Source organism: Lepidochelys olivacea, assembly GCF_965140295.1.
Source record: "Lepidochelys olivacea isolate rLepOli2 genome assembly, chromosome: 12".
In the NCBI taxonomy this organism is placed as follows: Eukaryota; Metazoa; Chordata; order Testudines; family Cheloniidae; genus Lepidochelys; species Lepidochelys olivacea.
In genome coordinates this window covers 37,429,835-37,448,566 of record NC_140422.1, presented here as the reverse complement: position 1 = coordinate 37,448,566, position 18,732 = coordinate 37,429,835, and the positions used below count along the sequence as shown (strand labels likewise).

The 18,732-nt window shown below is 46.0% G+C and overlaps 1 protein-coding gene across 3 annotated transcripts in view; it reads right to left on the bottom strand.

Annotated features, from left to right (window-relative positions):
- Positions 1–18,732, bottom strand: part of JPH3 (junctophilin 3) — a 134,801-nt gene that overhangs the window by 42,759 nt on the left and 73,310 nt on the right. For all 3 annotated transcript variants that reach the window (XM_084644315.1, XM_084644317.1, XM_084644316.1), the window contains exon 3: positions 6,635–6,759. In XM_084644315.1, the coding sequence (XP_084500441.1) occupies positions 6,635–6,759 (125 nt within the window). The remainder of the gene's footprint in view (positions 1–6,634; positions 6,760–18,732) is intronic.

The window sequence follows — 18,732 nt, the reverse complement described above, 5'->3', positions numbered from 1 at the left end:
ATAGAGGGATCACCTCATCACTGGAATGCAGCCACCTCTGAGGTAGAATGTGGTAGCTGTTTCACAGTGGCTTTGTTACACAACATGTTACACAACCAACTGAGAACACAAAGTGGAGTAGAATGCCAGCTCCCTCTGTAAGTGCAGGGGGACTTCTCGGGAGAATGTAATGTAAGTTAGAAGTAGGCCAGGGCACTGCCTGCCTGCTCTTTCGAAAAGGGCAGAAGGCTCTTTAATGAGCACTCCTGTAAGGGACCTTCCATTTTATGTTTTTTCCAATATTACAGGACCAAGAAACCCTACCAACATCCCCTCCTGCATCACCTCGCTTTCTCTTGAGGACTCCCATCCAATGCCTGACCCCGCTCAGCTTGTGAATGCTGACCAGTTCACACCCGGAGGTTACAGAGCTGCAGGTAGGACAAGTAGCCAGACTGAGATGCACACTCCTAGTTTTTATCTGCCTGAATTGTTCAGCAGACACTTCCAGGTTTCATACCATATAGTTCATGGCATGAACTTGGCTGGGGTGTGTGGTTTTTTAATGCGTTCTAAGTGGAAACTAACACACACACACCCACCAATAGCAGACACACAACCCCCAGCACAAATCAAACAGCAGATCCCTGCTAAGAAACTAATAAAAAAATCTATTACCTAAAAAGTCTTTTTTCAAGAGGCAATGTTAAAAAGGAAATGTCTCTTAGCAATAGGAGATGTAGATACTGAATATCTCAGGGTTGAAAAAGCCCCTGGGAGTGGGAAGACCTGTTAAAAAGCTCAGCTCTCTGATAGACGAATTGCAACTTTGAAAGGAAGTGATAACCCGGAGGGATATTTCAGTCAGATCCGCATTTCTCGCAAAACAGATATGGTCCCTTTATTGAGTTTTCTTGCTTACTTTCTAAGTGGTTCTGTCCACAATGCAAGCCCCTCTCTGGCTAGCAAAGGGAAATACACCACAGTAAATATTCAGGGTGCAGGCATGCGTGTGTTTGTGTCAGGGTGGGTCTGGCCTATAACCCCAGCACACAGAACTGGAAGGGACCTCTTAGGTCCTCCAATCAAGGCCCTGCTATCCCAGGCAACCCTCTCCTATAATCCCACTCATAAATGTATCAAGCTCCATCTTAAAACGAGTTTGGTTGTTTGCCCCCACTCCTGTTGGAAGGATGTTCCAGAACCTCACTCCTCTGATGGATAGCAAGGGACACAGATCCAGAACCCATCTTACTGATGGATTAAAACTAAACACATTCTGATTTTGGGACCAGTCAGATTTATATCCAGATTTCAAACCCCACCTCCCACATTCAGGGGCATTCATATGAGCTCATTACAGACACTCAGATTGGCATCCATAATTAAGGTCTAGGAGGTTATTTCATGCTCCTTGCCATTTGGAAGTGCATGGAATGTACAGAATGGATACATGGAGAGGGGTACAGATGTCAAGGATGCTGGCTTGACATCGTGTAAACCTGGGGTAGTGGGGGAGGTTCCTGGAAAGACAGAGAGGAAAATGGTCAGAAATGTTTCAGGGCAAAGACAGACAGATGCATACAGTAAGAACAAAGGAACGACAGTGAGGAGTGAATAATCAAACGCCTGCTGTACTTAAGTGAGGAGCAGATGCTGAATGCCAGCCCCATCCTACAAACTACAAATGTGTCTGAGCCAAACCCACTGCTCAGTAAATCTGACAGATGAACCAATTGGGGGGGGGGGCAGGAGGAGGGGTGTTTTTTAATAGCACGAAAATAAAGCGTTTGAACTTGAAAAGCAGGGACAGTGAGGAGACCACGAGTAGCGTCTCAGAGCAGCCAGTCACTTGGAGGGGAAAAAATTCTTATACCTCTAGGGTCAGGTTCTCGAAACAGCTCTATCCCCTCTGTGCCATTCTGGTGGCACAAAGGACTCGGAACCTGTCTGCATCTCTCCAACCATGGATCCCCTCCCTTCTCCTCCCTAGAGTATCTGGGTCCCATGCCAGCCTTTCTGTGGTGCCTAGTGTAGGGGGCATGCTGGGCTTGGGAAGGGGGCAGGAGAAGGCTGTGGCTGGAGCACATCGTGCTTCAGCAATTCCCAGCTAGCAGATGGCTCCCAGGGGTTCACGCCAGCCAGCATATATTACAGGAGCCCCTCTGGGCCATGGCTGGCATAGAACAGCCCCAGGTTTAGGGAGCCACAACTGGCCCCCTTATGGTCTCCTTTCCCCTTTGCTGCTCTCAGTGGAAACCAGGCAAAGCAGACAGCCATCCTTAGACCTACAGCACCAGCTGAATACTCCATGCTGCATGAGAGTACAGGAGATGTGGCTCCGGAGGCACTGAACAGGTCCTTTTCTTCCCCTCCTTTTCCAGTTCCAGACTAACCTACTCCGAAGGGACACTCCAATATCCACCCTGCTGGTATCACCACGCCAAACAAAGAATCTCACTGGAATATGGGAGTCTCATACAGGGGCAGGGTAAGGCCAGAGACTCTTTTTTAATCATACTGCATAGGTTTGTGAAGCTTTAAATCTGTATAGTTATTTTATAACCAATGGGGTCTGGAAACAACCTGAGACTTAACCTTGTCATGTGATGGAAGGAAGACAGAGCATAATGTGGGAATGTTTAACGGGGAGGAGGGAACGGGGGGCTGTAGGTCTCTCTGTGTATTTCTCCTGATCCCTTACGGGGAACTCTGAAAATGACAATCGGGTTTTTAAATCCTCCATTCGAATTTGGTAGAGAACTATATCCCTATCTAACAGATGGCCTACCCCTTTAAGGTCTGTTAGTCCTGCCCTGCTACACCTGTGCAGGGTGGGACTTAAAAGGAAGCCCAGCAGTGGCCAGCTGGCTAAAAAGAGGAGCAGATGGTGGTGAGAGGGTCAGAGGCAAACACAAGCCAGGCAGAGAGAGGCATGTGGAGGACTCTAGGCAGGAAAACCTGGGAGGGGTTGCTTGTGAGAGAGAGCGCAACCCCAAGGGGTTGAGGGGAGGATGAAAAGGACAGGATGTAAACTGAGTCCAAAGTGTGCTCAGGGGAGTGCTTGAATTAGAGAAGAGAAGACAGCCCCCTTGGGGAAGAGGAGCTGGGCCTTGCTGGAGATGGGCAAAAAGTTTGTGTTTTGTTTTTGGAACTGGATACCCTGGAAGGGGTGGAATTTTGTTAATACCTTAGCTGAACGGCCAAGTCATTGTGGGGAAACTGAGGCAGAGATGCTGTAGGGCCACCCCAGGCCATGGGGGGGGGGACTCTGGAGGTGGTAACCCTGTTGCACCCTGCCATATGGGTTGGCTATGGTTATTCTCTCTATAAAAGCGACACAGTCAACCTGAAATATATCTATTAAGAAAAGTAGTACAAATCGCTATCAGAGACCCCTGACAACTTTTGTGGGTTTACAACCCCATTTGCCTGCTTTTAAAAATGTCTCCATCTCCCTTGTTGCTGTGTGAAACAACAGAGTGACTAAAGAAATGGACTATGTACAAATGCCCAGTGTGACAACATTAAAAATACAGAAAATATTTTCTTGCTCTAATTTCTTTTGGTTATGGTCATTTGAGAGGTTAGCAGGCAGAAACGTTTTCAGGCCAGCACTGTGATTTTAAGTTGATGGTGCCCCTTTAAATTCAGTTGGGGTTCTATAGAAATTTCTCTAGAGGCCTAAAGTCCCATCTTAATTTCTATAGAATTTTCCACATAACGAGTGCATTAAGCTAATGCTTAGCCCCAAAGCAATGGAGAAATCTCAGATCTGGGCACCTTAATGTTTATGTCTATATAACCCTTGGGTTATGTAACATTTCCATTGTCACCTTGCCCTCAACCAGCAAGCATCATGCCTGTGAATATATTTCTATCCTCAGCTGGAAAAGTCCTCCTGGGGTCATTCCTAGTCCATCTTCCTGCCATACAAGGATTTTCCAATATACTAATCTTTGAAATGTTTTATGTAATGTCCTTCTAACAGACTGATGCATGATAGCACTGGGAAGGGCTTCCTGGGGCCATCTAAGGTAGCCAAACGTGATCTCAAGGAGCGCTCATCAGGGCGGTTTCCCTGCAGAAAAGGACTGTGGCTGTTGATTGTTACTAGTATAATAACAAGGATAATATCGTACATTTATATGGTGTAGCTCATGCTTAAGCATGCCAAAGAAGTCACAACTTTTACCTAGTGTGGGCAAAAGACACTCCCAGTGTAACTCTGTGGAATCACACGAGGGATGAATTCAGCTTTCTCTCTCTAGATGAGAATCATGTCAGGCACCAGTGAAATGCAGCCACCTCTCGAGTGGCACAGGTAAGCGGTTCTACCGCTCGCAGCAACAATGGAAAGTGAAGATGAATTTCACATCCAGCTGAAACAATGTGAGAACATAGGAAAATATATGTACTCAAATTTGAATTTGGCCAGGCCGCAACAGCTAGCCGTCCCAACACTTATGAAAAGCACCATGGATCCTTGATGACTCCAACAAGTGGATGGAACATGTTGTCCTAAAGAAGGCACAGCCCCTTAATGCCACACTGGGGCACAGACTCAGGGAGACTAGTACCAACGTAATGAGTCACCAACATCAGACACTGAAGCAATTAGGATGCATGAGTAACCTCCGATTGAAGAGCTTGAGAAAAACTGGTGGTAGCAGCCTTCTCATGAGAGTGTAGTCTGCTAAAATGTTTGAATAATACCATTCACCTATGTTAATCAATGCAGTTTAGTCTTAGATCTTCCCAACTACCCTCACTTATACCTGTCCCCCTCCTACTCTCTGATGCGCATGCACACACATTTGAAGGGAATGATCTGCCTCTGGAACTTTTGTGGCCTAATATGGCCCTGCCTGGCTTTATTTTTATTTGGGGCTTGGCTTTGCTTTCTCATGAGCCTTACATGAGATCAACCCTGTTGTCCATAAATACCCTGCAGTTTCACAGCCCTGACAAATTTCATACTACAATGGGTAAAACTTTGGACAAAACATCAAGCAGCAAAGTAGTGCCCAGAGGAAAACAAGCTGCTTTCAAGCCTGGTTTTACAGTAAGCTGAGCTGATGCTCCCTCATCATGCTGGCTGCTGAACTGCCTCTGACAGAACTTCTGCTCCTAGCCTCAGACCAGGCACCAAATGAGGAACCACATTCCATGCACATACAGACCTATATGCACAAACCCTCTCTTTGCTGTGTCTGATACACAAACCCCCTTTCACAGATTCAAACACACAATTACACATAGTCACCAATGGACACACACATGCAATACTACTATCTAATCCTTTTATAATGCTTCTCATCAGTAAATATCAAAGCACTTTTCAAACGAGGTCAGTATCCTTATTCCCATTTGATGGATGGGAAAACTGAGGCACAGAGCAGTGAGTTGCCTAAGCTCACCCAGCTGGTCAGGGACAGAGCCAGGAATATAATCCAGGTTTCCTAGTCCCACTCCAATGCCTCTATCCACTAGACTACACTACTTACGATGCACATGATCATTCACCTGTGAACCCAACCATCCTCCAACTCATATATTTATAGGGAAAGGAGGAAGAAGTTAAACAAAACAGCAACGTTCCCAACCCCTTATGAGTCAGGTTCAAGAAACATGAGCTTGGCTTAAAAATCAGAAGATTTTAAAAAAATAAAATAAAAAATAAATGTTGAGCTAGAAACTTACTTTTTTTTAAATGAAAGTTGAGATTTTCATATGACTCCAAAAGCTGGAGTTTTAAGTAAAATTATTGCAAGACTCATGATAAAATTGTGAGTTGGTAACACAAAAGTGGCACCCCACTGAATGCAGGTGGAGAACAGCTGCATCCTCACAAGAGCATTGAAATTCACGCATCAATGATGGGGTGGGGTTGAAGTCTAAGGCCATGGGTGGGTCTTCCTAGCTGATCTGTTTCTCTACGGCTTTATCATTTTAGAGCCTGCTTTGACTGGGTGACTCTCAAAGGGCTGGGAGGGGCAGACAGCCCCAGAGCCAGGTGCTGCACAAGTCTAATGTCTTTGAAAAAGCTGTATCTGTTCTTGGCTGTCCTCACATTGGATCACAATCTGAGCTGAGCAGGGTTGGGTGGAACAATATTTTGGAAAGCCTAAAGAGGCAGGTCAGGTTCAAGGAGTTGAAAGGAGAAAGCATGTAAGGATTGGCTCAGTGATGAAACAGGAGCATGGGAGTAAGATCAATAATTGACATAGACCCAGGTGCAGGGCTGGTTCTAGAATCCCAGTCTGTGGGGGCAAGTGGGTATTTTGGGGGCCCAGGATGTTGCAATTTAAAAAACAACCAACGTTCCAGGAGTCGGTGGGACTAGTTAGACCCCTGAAAAATCTTGCATTATAAGAGTTTTAAAAAGTAAAATTTGGCTACTGTGTCAGTATTTTGTCACTGTCACTTCTACTACTTAATGCTGACTAACTTTGTACAAATTTTGGCTAGTTTGGGGGCCCTTGAAGATTATTGGGGTGGGGGCAAACTTCCTCTTTGTCCCCCTGTAGCTCCAGGCCGCCCTGTCTCTGAGAACCCCCAAAATGCCCCTATGCATTGTACCATTCAACACATGCACGCACACACACAATGAAGTCATCTAGGGAGACTGGCCGGCTCTGCAGTGCAGACTGACCGTTTTCCCTGTGTTGGAAGGAAGGCGAAAACTCTTTGGCAGTGATCCTGGCAATCCGAGCTTCCTCCTGAGCTTTCTGCGCTGCTGTCACAGCTGCGTCTGCTTTAGCCCTGGAGTGGGAAGTCCTGCAAGAGAATGAGCGACAAAGACTAATTAGGTACCTCAGTTATTCAAGTGGGAAAGAGGTGTCATTCAAAGAGCTGCAGCAGTAGCAATGATCATTGCCATTCTAGCTCAGAGCCCCCTTCCTCCCTACCCCGACTAGTTACCTAGCTAAACACAGAGCTTTTCTTCTGGTCTAGGCACCAGCTCTGGGACTGTTCAGTGCCCTGCGGGTGTCCAATGTTCTTGAACCTGTTTCTTCAAGAGAGACCTCACACGGCAAACAGATCAGCCCCGTTTGGAGCTACAAAAGCCACGCTTTAATGGGAACCTCTCCCCCTTAGACAGCCCCTACTGTAACCTTTTGTCAGGGTTTTGCTGTGGCAGTTGTTTGCAGCAAAGGAATTAGTCTGTTTGAAAATATTGGGTATTAAATGTGCACTAAGAACTCGGTCCTTTGAAGTGCTGAGGAACTCCAGGCCATGCAAAGAGCCTTCAGCTTGCCCGGAAAAGACGGGCATGCTCAGCCTCTCCAGGAGGCACTCAGTGCTTGCCACCCCTAAAACAGATGGGCTGATGCTGAGTTGGGAAACAGACAATCAACTGGCTAATGAGCATTCTGAGCAGTAACACTGATGCACAAACCTGACCAAACCTCCTTCATCTCCGAATCAAAACCCATGGGTCACCTCAGCCTGAGCAGAATTATCCCCTGAAGTCACTAGTTAGAAAACAGGTGCTTTCTGTGGGAAACTTTGACTTTATTGCAAAAGGTTGTCAGCTGAAAACTTTTAGTGGAAAAGCCAAAGTTTCAGTTGGCGATGCCACCATGGTGCTTCGTGGGAGCTGTAGCTGGAGGGTGGGGGCACGACAACAGCTAGGTGAAGTTTTTTGGACAAATATATTTCACCAAAAAATTCAGTTTAGGTCACAGGTAGTTTTGCTCGAATTTGGGTTGAATTTGCCAAATAGTTTCAGCTGGGGGAGAAAAAAAGAAAGTTGTTTTGGGTCAAACAAAAGACAACACCGACCCAAAATGAACTTTTTCCCAATTTCTATTTTGTTTCATTTAGGGTTGTTGGTTTTTTGTTTTTGTTTTTTTTGCAGTGGGGGCAGGAAAGCGTTAAGCCTCTTTAAAAAATAATTATTATTCATTCACTGTACTCAGGATCCCATTCTCTATAGGCTGAGCTCTCTAGCTGGAGTACATCTCCCATGGTCTCTTCTCTTGAGCCAATATGGAGTCCTTGGCCATGGTGCACCATGGGAAATGTAGTCTGGCTGGGGAATCTCACCCATAAAAAAGATTAGGGGCAGCAGGCACACAAACTACAGCTCCCATGAGGCACCAAGGCAGCATTTCTGAATCAATTTTTTTTTTTTTTTTTGTTTTTGGCCAAAAAGATCAAAAAGTTCACTTTTGATTGAAAAATTGAAATTTTCCATGAAAAGCAGTTTTCACAAAATCTTGTATTTCATCAAACACAGATCTCCACTGAAAGGCAGTTGGCAGTGAGTTTTCAACCAGCCCTACCTACTGTACCTTTTTATAGGTTATTATTAATCCATGTTTTTAAAGTCTCAAGTCCTGGACATAACACTCCTTCCCTTGGGGGACTTTTCTACTGACTAATTGTTCTTGCAGTGTTCCCGGTAGCCTACATTTTTCTTAATTTCATCCCATTGCTTGGAGTTGCTTGCCCTTCTACAATCCCTCCTTGTCCTTGCTGTATGCATCCTTTGACTAATGGTAAACCATTATCCTACCACGCCCCACTCAGCCAAGCTATAGATGTACCCTTAAAAAATGTTAGTGCCTAGACACTCGGGTAAAGGGAGCACTGCCAATAGACTGACTCTTCTTCACACCCCAGTCAGTCCCTCCAGCTCCTTCAATCATTTTTGTTGCTGATCTCTGAATTCCCTCTAAGTTTTCCAAATCTGTCACTGCAAGTGCCCAGAACTGAGTGCAGTGCTCTGACAAACTCATTTACATAGAAAATAAGAATATAGAATCCTAGAATATCAGGGTTGGAAGGGACCTCAGGAGGTCATCTAGTCCAACCCCCTGCTCAAAGCAGGACCAATCCCCAACTAAATGGCAATAGGATACATTCTACACAATATAGTTTAAAAAAACAAGTACTAAGTGTACTCAAAATAAATGTCTGGGTTTTTTTGTGTGTGGTCAGTTATTTGAGTCCAGGCTAGAAGGTACTATTGCTATGCACCTACATCTGCAATCATTCTGTCACAGCAGGGTACTGTGTAATAATATCAGCATGATGCATAACTGCAGAAAGCAGTACAGACCTGTCGCTTGTTGACACGTTCTGTTTCTTTCACAGGTGCCAGGTTTAGATAAATTGGCTCCACTGGAGTAGCTGATGGCATTGATATGACTAGTTCCTAAAGTGTTATTTAAGGTGGCAGTGCGAGAGTAGTGGAGATGACACTGATATAGGGAGACCAGATGTCCCGATTATTATCAGGACCAGCCCGATAGCAGGGGCTTTGTCTTCTATACACACTATAGCCCCCCCTCCCAAAAGCCCTGGTGTATGGAGGGCATCACTATGGCCAGTTCCTTAAGGGCTATTTTCCACAGATTCATAAATTAAAAGGCAAGAAGGGACCACCGTTGTCTGGTCTGACACAGGCATAGGACTTCCCTGAGCTAATTCCTGTTTGAACTAGTGCATAGATTGTTTAAGAAAAAAGAAAATCCAATCTTGATTTAAAAACTCTCTGTAATGGAGAATCCACCATAACCCTTGGTAAACAGTGAGGGTAATTAACCATTGGAACAAACTTGTGGTTTATTTCCAGCCTGAATTTGTCTAGCTTCAACTTCCACCCACTGGATCTTCTTGGACCTTTTGTCTGCTATATGAAAGAGCCCATTACCACAATTTTGTACCCTGTGTAGGCGCTTATAGATTGTGATCAAGGCACCCAATATAAGGCGTGTATTTGAATCCTTAGGTCATTCTTGTGGCTCTTCTCTGACCCCTCTCCAATTTAAGGTGCTGCAGCGGCAGTAGTTCTGATAATATGTATATGGCCAATTCCCATACAGTTTCTCAAATATATAAACTCCTTTTTAAAAGTGCTGTAGAAGAAAACAAACGTTCTTGGCCTTTGGTCTCTGGAAGAGCGATTAAAACACTTGCTTTGACGAGTGCAGCATTTTACACTCTGCCTCCTACAACATTCTTCAGAGAGCAAGCAAGACACCCAAAGAATGACTCTGTTCTTGGTGCCTGTTAGTGATGGTGCATGAAACAGACAGGGGACAGTTTGACTTCATCAGCTAGTTTGACCTCAGGGTGCAAGGAGGCAAAACCAATGCAATCAACTGAGTAAAGATGACACAGACAGAATGTGTGCAAAGATCACCAACGTTCTGCTTTCCCTTCCAAAGGGATTGCGCCAGAGAAGTTCAGAGTGCAGAGCTCAGCAGATGCTGGGCTCCTGTCTGTCTCAGAGCTCAACATTGGCAAGATTACCATTTTTAACTCCACACACAGCCTAATTCAGCAGGGCACTGCCAGCCGAGGTCTTGCTCCAGAAACTGCAGGGCACAATGAGCAAGCTTTCTCCTTCACTGGTGCCAGGCCTTAGAAGGAAGCCGGCTCCAGGCTGTGCCCAGCCACCTGCTGGAAAACTAGAACTCAGCAGGAATCCAGTTCAGCACACTGGAGAAATTTAGAGTCCAAAAACATGCAAACTGTGTAATCACACGCTATTTGGATGGGTCCCTTTGGGGTTTCATACATGCCTATAGCAAGGCTTGGAAGGATTAGCTTTTTCTCAGTAAATGTTGCTAAATGGTGATTTTGCTGTACACACACAAACTGAGAAAAAACATTTCCATCTATACTAATAGACATTGACAGGAAAATTAAGAAAAATGCTACTTGAGAACTTATCCTTAAATCAGACTCAATATTTACTTTGTATATTTTTGACATGTGATGTTGACAAGTAGTGTTTTAATCATTAAAAGGCGTTAACTGTTTGAATCACAATATCTACTGTTACTAAAGATTGTCTGACCCCCCCTCATAATTTCCTGCAACTGTGAAATTTAAATTTAAAAAAGCTAAAATATAAGCCTCAATATTAGCTGCTAGATTCACCAGAAATAAAAATTCTAGATCTAGCTTACAGTCAGGATACTGGTCAGCTCTGGGTAGCTGCCTGGGTAGGGAAACTCCCAGGTGCCATTGCCTGATATACGTGGTGGTGGTGTTTCATTTGGGGGCTTTTCCATCTGTGTCAGTATTGAACCAGTACTCCATAATGTCCTGGTCCAAAAGTGTGGACTGAGCTTCTGGAGGACCACCACAGACACCTCCACTTTGCATTCCAAGTGTAAAGTGCACATCTTGAATAAAAACACACAGCGCATCATCCCCAAAAGTATCCACACAGGCTCTCCCTGGAGGAAGGACTGCATGTGACAGAGGCTTGTGTTTACCAAACCCCTGAGATGAAGAGTGCATCTACATTGTGATAAAAACCCCACGGCACCAAGCCACAGAGCCCAGGTCAGCTGACTTTGGCTTAGGCTGCAGGGTTAAAAATTGCAGTGTAGATGTTCAGACTGAAGCCTGGGCTCTGAGAGTCTCCTCCCCAAAGGGGTCTCAGAGCCCAGGTGCCAGGCCAAGCCTGGATGTCTACACTGCAATTTAATAGCCTTGCAGCCTGAGTCCCACAGCTAACTTGGGCTCTGAGACTCAGTGCCATGGATTTTTTTTTAATCAGTGTATATGTACCTCAAGAGTCTCCTAGAATTGTAGGACTGGAAGGGAACTCGAGAGGTCATCTGGTCCAGTCCCCTGCACTCCTGGCAGTGGTAGATGAAGGGTATAATGTGCATATTGGGTGGTTTACATTTGGGATTCCTTTGGAGTGAGATATAAATATATCAACTTACACTATTATGTTAGAAAATAAGGACTAGAGACCAGTCTTTGATTGTAAGTAAAGTTCATCATTTTAACTTTTATTATTACAGTACTGACTAGAGTCCATGATCAGGATCCTGTTGTGCTAGGCACTGTACTTATAACGTATGTACATATTGGTCCCAGCCCAAAAGAGCTACCATATAAGTAACAGACCTATAGCATACAAAGGGTTGGAGCCTCAGCTGATCCAAATTCATATACCTCCACAAAGGATCTGTTTGAATTCACGCTGGGTGAGGATCAGCCCTGTAGTCGATTGTCATATCACCCTGAGGGCTGATGGTGTCTGGCTAGCCTTGGGATAAAATGCCTGTAGTTGCACTGACAACTGGAGGCTGATTTTCAGTCCAAGGTGCAGTCGTTTTCCTTATGCCCTAAAACCTTGGCTGCTATTTATTAATCATATTTATTTATTAAATCATTATTAGTTCTATAGCACCAGCTGTGAGCCAACCACTGTTGAGACAAGTCTGAAGACATGGCTATTCCCTCAAAGATCTCGTAGTGCAGATGTGATGTTACCAAAGAAAGATGATTCAGCCAGGAAGTTTAACAAGGCACTTGTTAGTTCCATTATATTTGTCCAGAGTGTTGATGTTCTTTAAATATATATACTCGCCTCTCTTCTAACTCTTCTTAGAGGCGAGGACTAAGGTTTGTAGAATTTATGCCTGCCTGCCACACACAATTGTCAATATACAGTTTGCGGCTCTATTGCATCTCTTGAGAGAACTGTTGCACTTTACTTGCAGATGTTTTCAGAGCACATGCTGTTTTATTGTTTGCCCCCTGAATCTTTTGAGACTAAAAACCCCCCAAAAGGCCTCTCCTCTTGTCCTGCTGTTGTGTCCTTCATAATTGTCTAAATTAGGAGAGGGTAGTTTTACAGAGCAGTAAGTTAAAGGCGGGATCGAGAGCCATGAGAATCTATTCTGGGCCCTGATCTTGCTTCCATTCATTCTTCGCAATCACACCTATATTATTGTCAAGCAAACACCCAGGCACAACAATGGGTTTAAGTAACATTACATGGTGTCTGCAATTAGCTACTGCCAGGGAATGCAGGGTCTTGGACCAGTGCTGCGTGATGTCCATTGACATCAGAGCACTCGGGAACTCCCATTCACTCCAAGGGGACCCCACAGAATGGAAGGGGAGACTCATGGAGGACTGCAGACTTGGGGCTCTGCTTGGTGCACCTGGGGTGGGGTTCAGAGGTCGCAATATGGTAAATTTCTGCTCCCCTGACCCTACAGGCCAAACCAATGCCAGTCAAAGTGGACACTGAGGGCATGTCTACACTGCAATTAAAAACCTGCAACTGGCCCATGCCAGCTGACTTGGGCTCGGGCTGTGGGCCTGTTTAATTGCGGTGTAAACACTCAGGGTGGAGCCAGGGCTCTAGGACCCTGCAAGGTGGGAGGGCTGCAGCCTGAGCCTGAACGTCTACACTGCAACTAACCAGCCCCTTAGCCCAAGTCTCAGGAGCTTGAGTCAGCTGACACGGGCCAGCCACAGGTGTCTAACTGCAGCGTAGACATACGTTGGGATGCTCTAATGTCAGGTGGAAAGCCCTCAAGGCTGCCACCAGCCAGAATCCCAAGTGCACAATGTGGTCCAGCTATTCCCCTGACATGCCCCACAACACATCCTTCATAGAAGAGAGGATGGAGAATGGGTGGCATAGAACCAGCTACACCAGCTTTATGTCACTGTGGGATTCCCCTCCATCAGGGAAATCACAGGTCCAGGGCCTCAATCTGGGCTGAGGACCTGGCCCCTCTGTCTGTGGTAACCTGTACTGCTTTGACCTGAGGGTTTGGGTGGGAGAATGCAGCACAGCCTGGTCCCCCTTACATCCCTCTCAACCCACAGAGCTGGACTACTGCAGAACCCCCTATGGGAAGAAGGGCAGCACTTCCCTGTTCTATACATTACTCCCCCCTCAGAGATCCACATGCTCAGGCTTCCCTCTGTTCACGGAAGCGGATGGGAATGTCTGGCCATGAGGGTTGAATACAAGACCCACCAAAGTCAACAGGAGTTTGCCCATTGAGTACAATGAGCTTTGGATGATAACTTGACTGTGGGCATCCGGGGTGGGCCTGAGGCAGCTGTGGTTGCTTAGCCGCTTTTGGGATTTGCCCCTGGTATAGTAAAAATAAATGATATTAATTAAGTGATCTCCATTATAAAATATACCCAATTCCCGCAAAACGGATACAATGCACACCGCTGCACAAAGGCGTGGGTGGGCTTAATTGTTTGTAATGCGCTCTAAGATGCTTGGAAGGAAGGCGGCATTGAAGTGAAAAGTAGAATTATGGTGATCCATACGTTGTATAATAAAATACATAAGTATTCCCAAATAAGTGCAAGTAATCCAGTTAGTGCTAGCCTGAGTATCTCAGGCACTATATTTAACAGCTGTCTCCTTTTTATATGCATGCTGTCTATAGCGTGCACTAGATCTTAATTCCCCAGTTAATTGCTTGATTTTTATTTCCTTGTAAAGCAAGTCCGCCTACATGACACACACATTTTAATTGCTCTTCTCCTGCCTCACGTGGCTGAGTCTAACTTTAAGTAACCTGGGGCTAGCTGCGTGTAAAAAGATGAACTCTGGATATATTACAAAGAACACATGGTCCCCAGCTGAACAGCAAAGCAGCAGTTTCAGCATCGCGTTCTGCTTTTTTGTGAATGGGACTCGCTGAGTTACAAGACTGCAGTGACTTTGGAATGTGCTCGGGAATAGCCGTACTGCCACCCTGTAACCTCCTAGAAACCACTATAAAACTAAGGTTTAAGCTTTCCCTTTGGTATAACCATAACTCTGAGAGCAGCTGCTGTGTTGGGCTGGAGCTGCTGGCATCAGGTATTCAGGGAATTGTTTTTAAAAATAAAGGACTGGGGACAGATCTAAGTGTGGGATGTGGTAGCTGAGTGAGAAAGACATAGGGGGCAGCAGGGGAGGAATGGTCATATAAATGGACAGAGATGAAAATATAGAAATTCCTAACCATGAATAGTTCCTGTTTATTTATATCTTTAACTCCGATCAAAAAGCTGCTGATCACGCATATAGCTAGGTTACGTGACCCTGTGTTCCGATGAGCATTGGCTACCATTGCTCTTCCTCCTCCATTTGTTATCCCCACTTGTGGCCTCTTCTTCCTACTTGGTCCCTAAGTTCTTCTGGACAGGTTTTCAGACAGTGCCTTAGTAGGTTTTCAGACAGTGCCAAGCACCACGGGACCCTGACTTCTGTTGGGCCTCCAAGGTGCTACCATAATATTAACATGACAAATAAAAAATAAGATAACACTATAGTAATGACAGGTTTCAGAGTAACAGCCGTGTTAGTCTGTATTCGCAAAAAGAAAAGGAGTACTTGTGGCACCTTAGAGACTAACCAATTTATTTGAGCATGAGCTTTCGTGAGCTACAGCTCACTTCATCGGATAAATTGGTTAGTCTCTAAGGTGCCACAAGTACTCCTTTTCTTTTTACTATAGTAATGGCTCCAAATATTAAAGCTAATTGTAGAATATCAGGCCATTCGTCTGTAGTAGGGATTTTGGCTGGGGCAGAGCTGGCAAGGGCAGCGGGGGTTGGAGGTCCAGGTCATCCCGCATCTGAATGCTCACAATTGGGTGGAGTGACAGCTCTGGTTTGGTTGAGGTGGACAGGGGAGCCAAATTTGGGGCTGGTTCTGATTCTTCTCCCCTCCCTCCCCTGAACCAATTCACTTATTTCTGATTACTGGGCAACTTGTCAAATTGGAAGGCAGAACTGGCAGTGGGAAAAATAACAACCAAACAGATTTCTGCAGATCTTTTCAGATCTGTTGTGATTTGGCTGACGCTAACAGTGGTGAAGGGATACTAACTAAGAATGGACTGTAATGCCAAGCTTATCTGTTCTGTCTAAGCTATAAGAAGATGGAATAAACTGATTTGAAAGGAAGAGTCTGGCTTTCAGGAATGCCAACAGGTCAGTCGGGGCTTTGTTTGGGGAAAGAGCCAGTCAAGATGTTCATTATATATCTGAAACTCTGCCCTGGCTTTGTGTGAAAGGATTAGGGTATCTGTCAGCCGAGGCTGATTTTATAGCAGCTCTGGAGTTTTGACTTGGTTTGAATTGAAGGGCAAAAGCAGAGTTTGGGGAGGGAGAATGGTAAGCATGCAAAAGACTTGTACTCTGGTTTCTTTGCATTTTGTTACCAAATGGAAAATAGATCTGTCTCCAAATTTTTTTTTGCAAAGGTAACACATTATCTGAGCAAAAATGGGTCTGTGTTCAAATGAGTTGGCTCTATGCTAAAAGTAGGAAGTAAGATGTATTTTTCCCACTTTTGATGTGAGGAAAAAGCCATTTGGTCAAATATTTTGCATTGGGTGAAACACTGTTTTGCAAAATCACATGACATTAAAGGACCATGCTTCTCATGTGATTCTGCACCTCCCAGGCAAACAAACATTTTTATTTTTTCCTTAACCCTAAGGTGAACCCATGCAAACCCAAAGCAAAAGTACATATGGGTGTTATCAGACAGACCCTCCATAAAGACACCGAGGCTTGCAAACAAGGTCCAAAACTCTGAGCTTTATTGGTCATGTATATCTGGAGTCAGTGCTGTGTGAATACTCCTGCAGTAAATACTCCCAACGTGTATTGAGATCAGTCTAGAACCTGCTAAAGAGTAAAGAGGGGATAGACTCTTTGGGGTCCCAAAACCTCACCTCTAACTTTCACACAATTCTCTGTGCTTCGCTGAGTCCTGGGGTTCACCACAGCTGCAGGACCAGGCCCTAATGACCAGATTCTCAAAGACATTTAGGTGCCTACAGCCCATTCCTGCTCCCTGTGGAGTCAATAGCTAAATTCCCATCGACTTCAATGAGGGTGTGATGCTTTCTCAGGGCATGTAGGACTGGAAATCACCTTGTTACCCTCCAGTGTGAGGGAGACTTTCTCAGGGTAGCTGGATGCCAGCTCTTTGACATTGCCAGCCTGTCAGCCACTCAAGCACTCTCCTCAGGGCTCTGCCAGTCCCTGCTTACTACCACAGCAGCGAGATGCATTTATAATAAAAACAAGAAGTTTATTAGTGAAGAATAGAGATGCAAATGGATAGTGAGTAAGAATACTGGAAGTAGAACTGGTTACATACCCGAAACGCAATCCTAAGTCTAGAGGCCTTACTGGTTTTCAGTCCTAACCACGTTCCTGGTTATTTCATGAACACAACACCCACTTTAAGAGGTTTCCTCAGTAAATGGCTGCTAAATTGTCTTCTTGCTTTTCATTGCTTTGTTCCCCAAAGACAGGATGTCCCTGGCGTCTGGTTGCCGGGTGTCTGGTTTTTGACTGGAATGCCCAGTCGAAAAGGGGCCCTAGCAGCTCCGGTCAGCACTGCTGACTGGGCCATTAAAAGTCCAGTTGGCAGCACAGCGGGGCTAAGGCAGGCTCCCTGTCTGCCCTGGCTCTGCGCAGCTCCCCGGGCGCAGCCGGCATATCTGACCCCTAGGTGCAGGGGTGGTCGTGGAAGCTCCGTGTGCTGCCCCCCGCGCCTAGGCACAGTGCCAAGACACCTGGCCACGCGTCCGCCTAGGGGCTAGACTTGCTGGCCGCTTCCGGGAGCAGCGTGGAGCCAGTGCAGGCAGGGAGTCCGCCTTAGCCCCACTGCACCACGGACCATGAACCGCCTGAGGTAAGCACTGCCCAGCCGGAGCCTGCACCCCGAACCTCCTGTCTGAAGTCAGAACTCCCTCCCACATCCTAACTCCCTCCCAGAGCCCACACCCCTCCCCCTCCCCCAGCCTAACTCCCTCCCAGAACCCACATCCCCACCCTCACCCAAACTCCCTCCTGGAGTCTGCACCCTCTCCCACACTCCAACCCCCTGCCCCATCCCGGAGCCCCCTCCTGCACCCCAAAACCCTCGTCCCCGGCCCTACCCCAGAGCCCACACCCCCAGCTGGAGCCTGCACCCCCTCCCGCACCTCAACCTCCTGCCACAGCCCTGAGCCCACTTCCGCACTCCAAACCCCTTGGCCCCAGGCCAGAGCCCCCTCATTCACCCAAAACCCCTCATCCCCAGAGCCTACACCCCAGCCGGAGCCTGCCCCCCCGCCCCCGCACCCTAACCCTCTTCCCCAGCCTGGTGAAAGTGAGTGAGGGTGGGGGAGAATGAGGGATGGAGGAAGTGGGGGCTGGAGTGAGTGGGGGGGGCGGAGGCTCAGAGAAGGGGTGGGGCAGGAATGGGGCCTCGGGGAACAGGGCGGGGAAAAGGTGTTTGCTTTTGTGCAGTTAGACAGTTGGCAATTTAAAACTGTATCCATTATTTAAGAGTTGTGATGCCCAGCCAGGATCACTGTGCAAGGTGCTGTACAAAGACACGGTCCCAGCCATGAAAAGCTGCTGGTTTAATTAAACCTTGAGGCAAAGATGCAAGAAGTGACTGTGACCTACCAAGAACTCAGGCTGGTGCATTTAGCAGCACAGTGGGACTATTCACTGATACGGCAAGTGCATTCTGCCAGCATGTACGTGGGACATTAAGTAATATGACTGATGCATTCTGTCTGGCTTAGACTGTAACTGGCATTTTCAGCAGCATGCCCGAGTCTCCTGCTTGTTCAGACCTGCAACATTCACCAGCAATGAAGCAGTTAAGGAACAAGTGGCTTCATCATGGCAGATGAGGAACTGTCTCAAGTTTTCCTAAGGGGCCAAGGCTGGCTCCGCTGGATTCATTTAATCTATTAGGTCAATATGTAATCAGGCCATTTTTTTTAAATGCATGTTTATCATCCTGGGGGAGGAGAATATCTTCTCTCTCCATTCCATAGCTCTTTGTGTGCTTTTCTAATTAAAAAAAAAACAAAAACAAAGCAGGAATATTCACTTAGATATGAACTGTAAGAAATGTTTTTAAGGAAATTTAAGAAGCAGCATTTTTCAGGGCTTTTAATATCTATACCTTTCCCCTGGAAATACCACAAAGTAATCCTA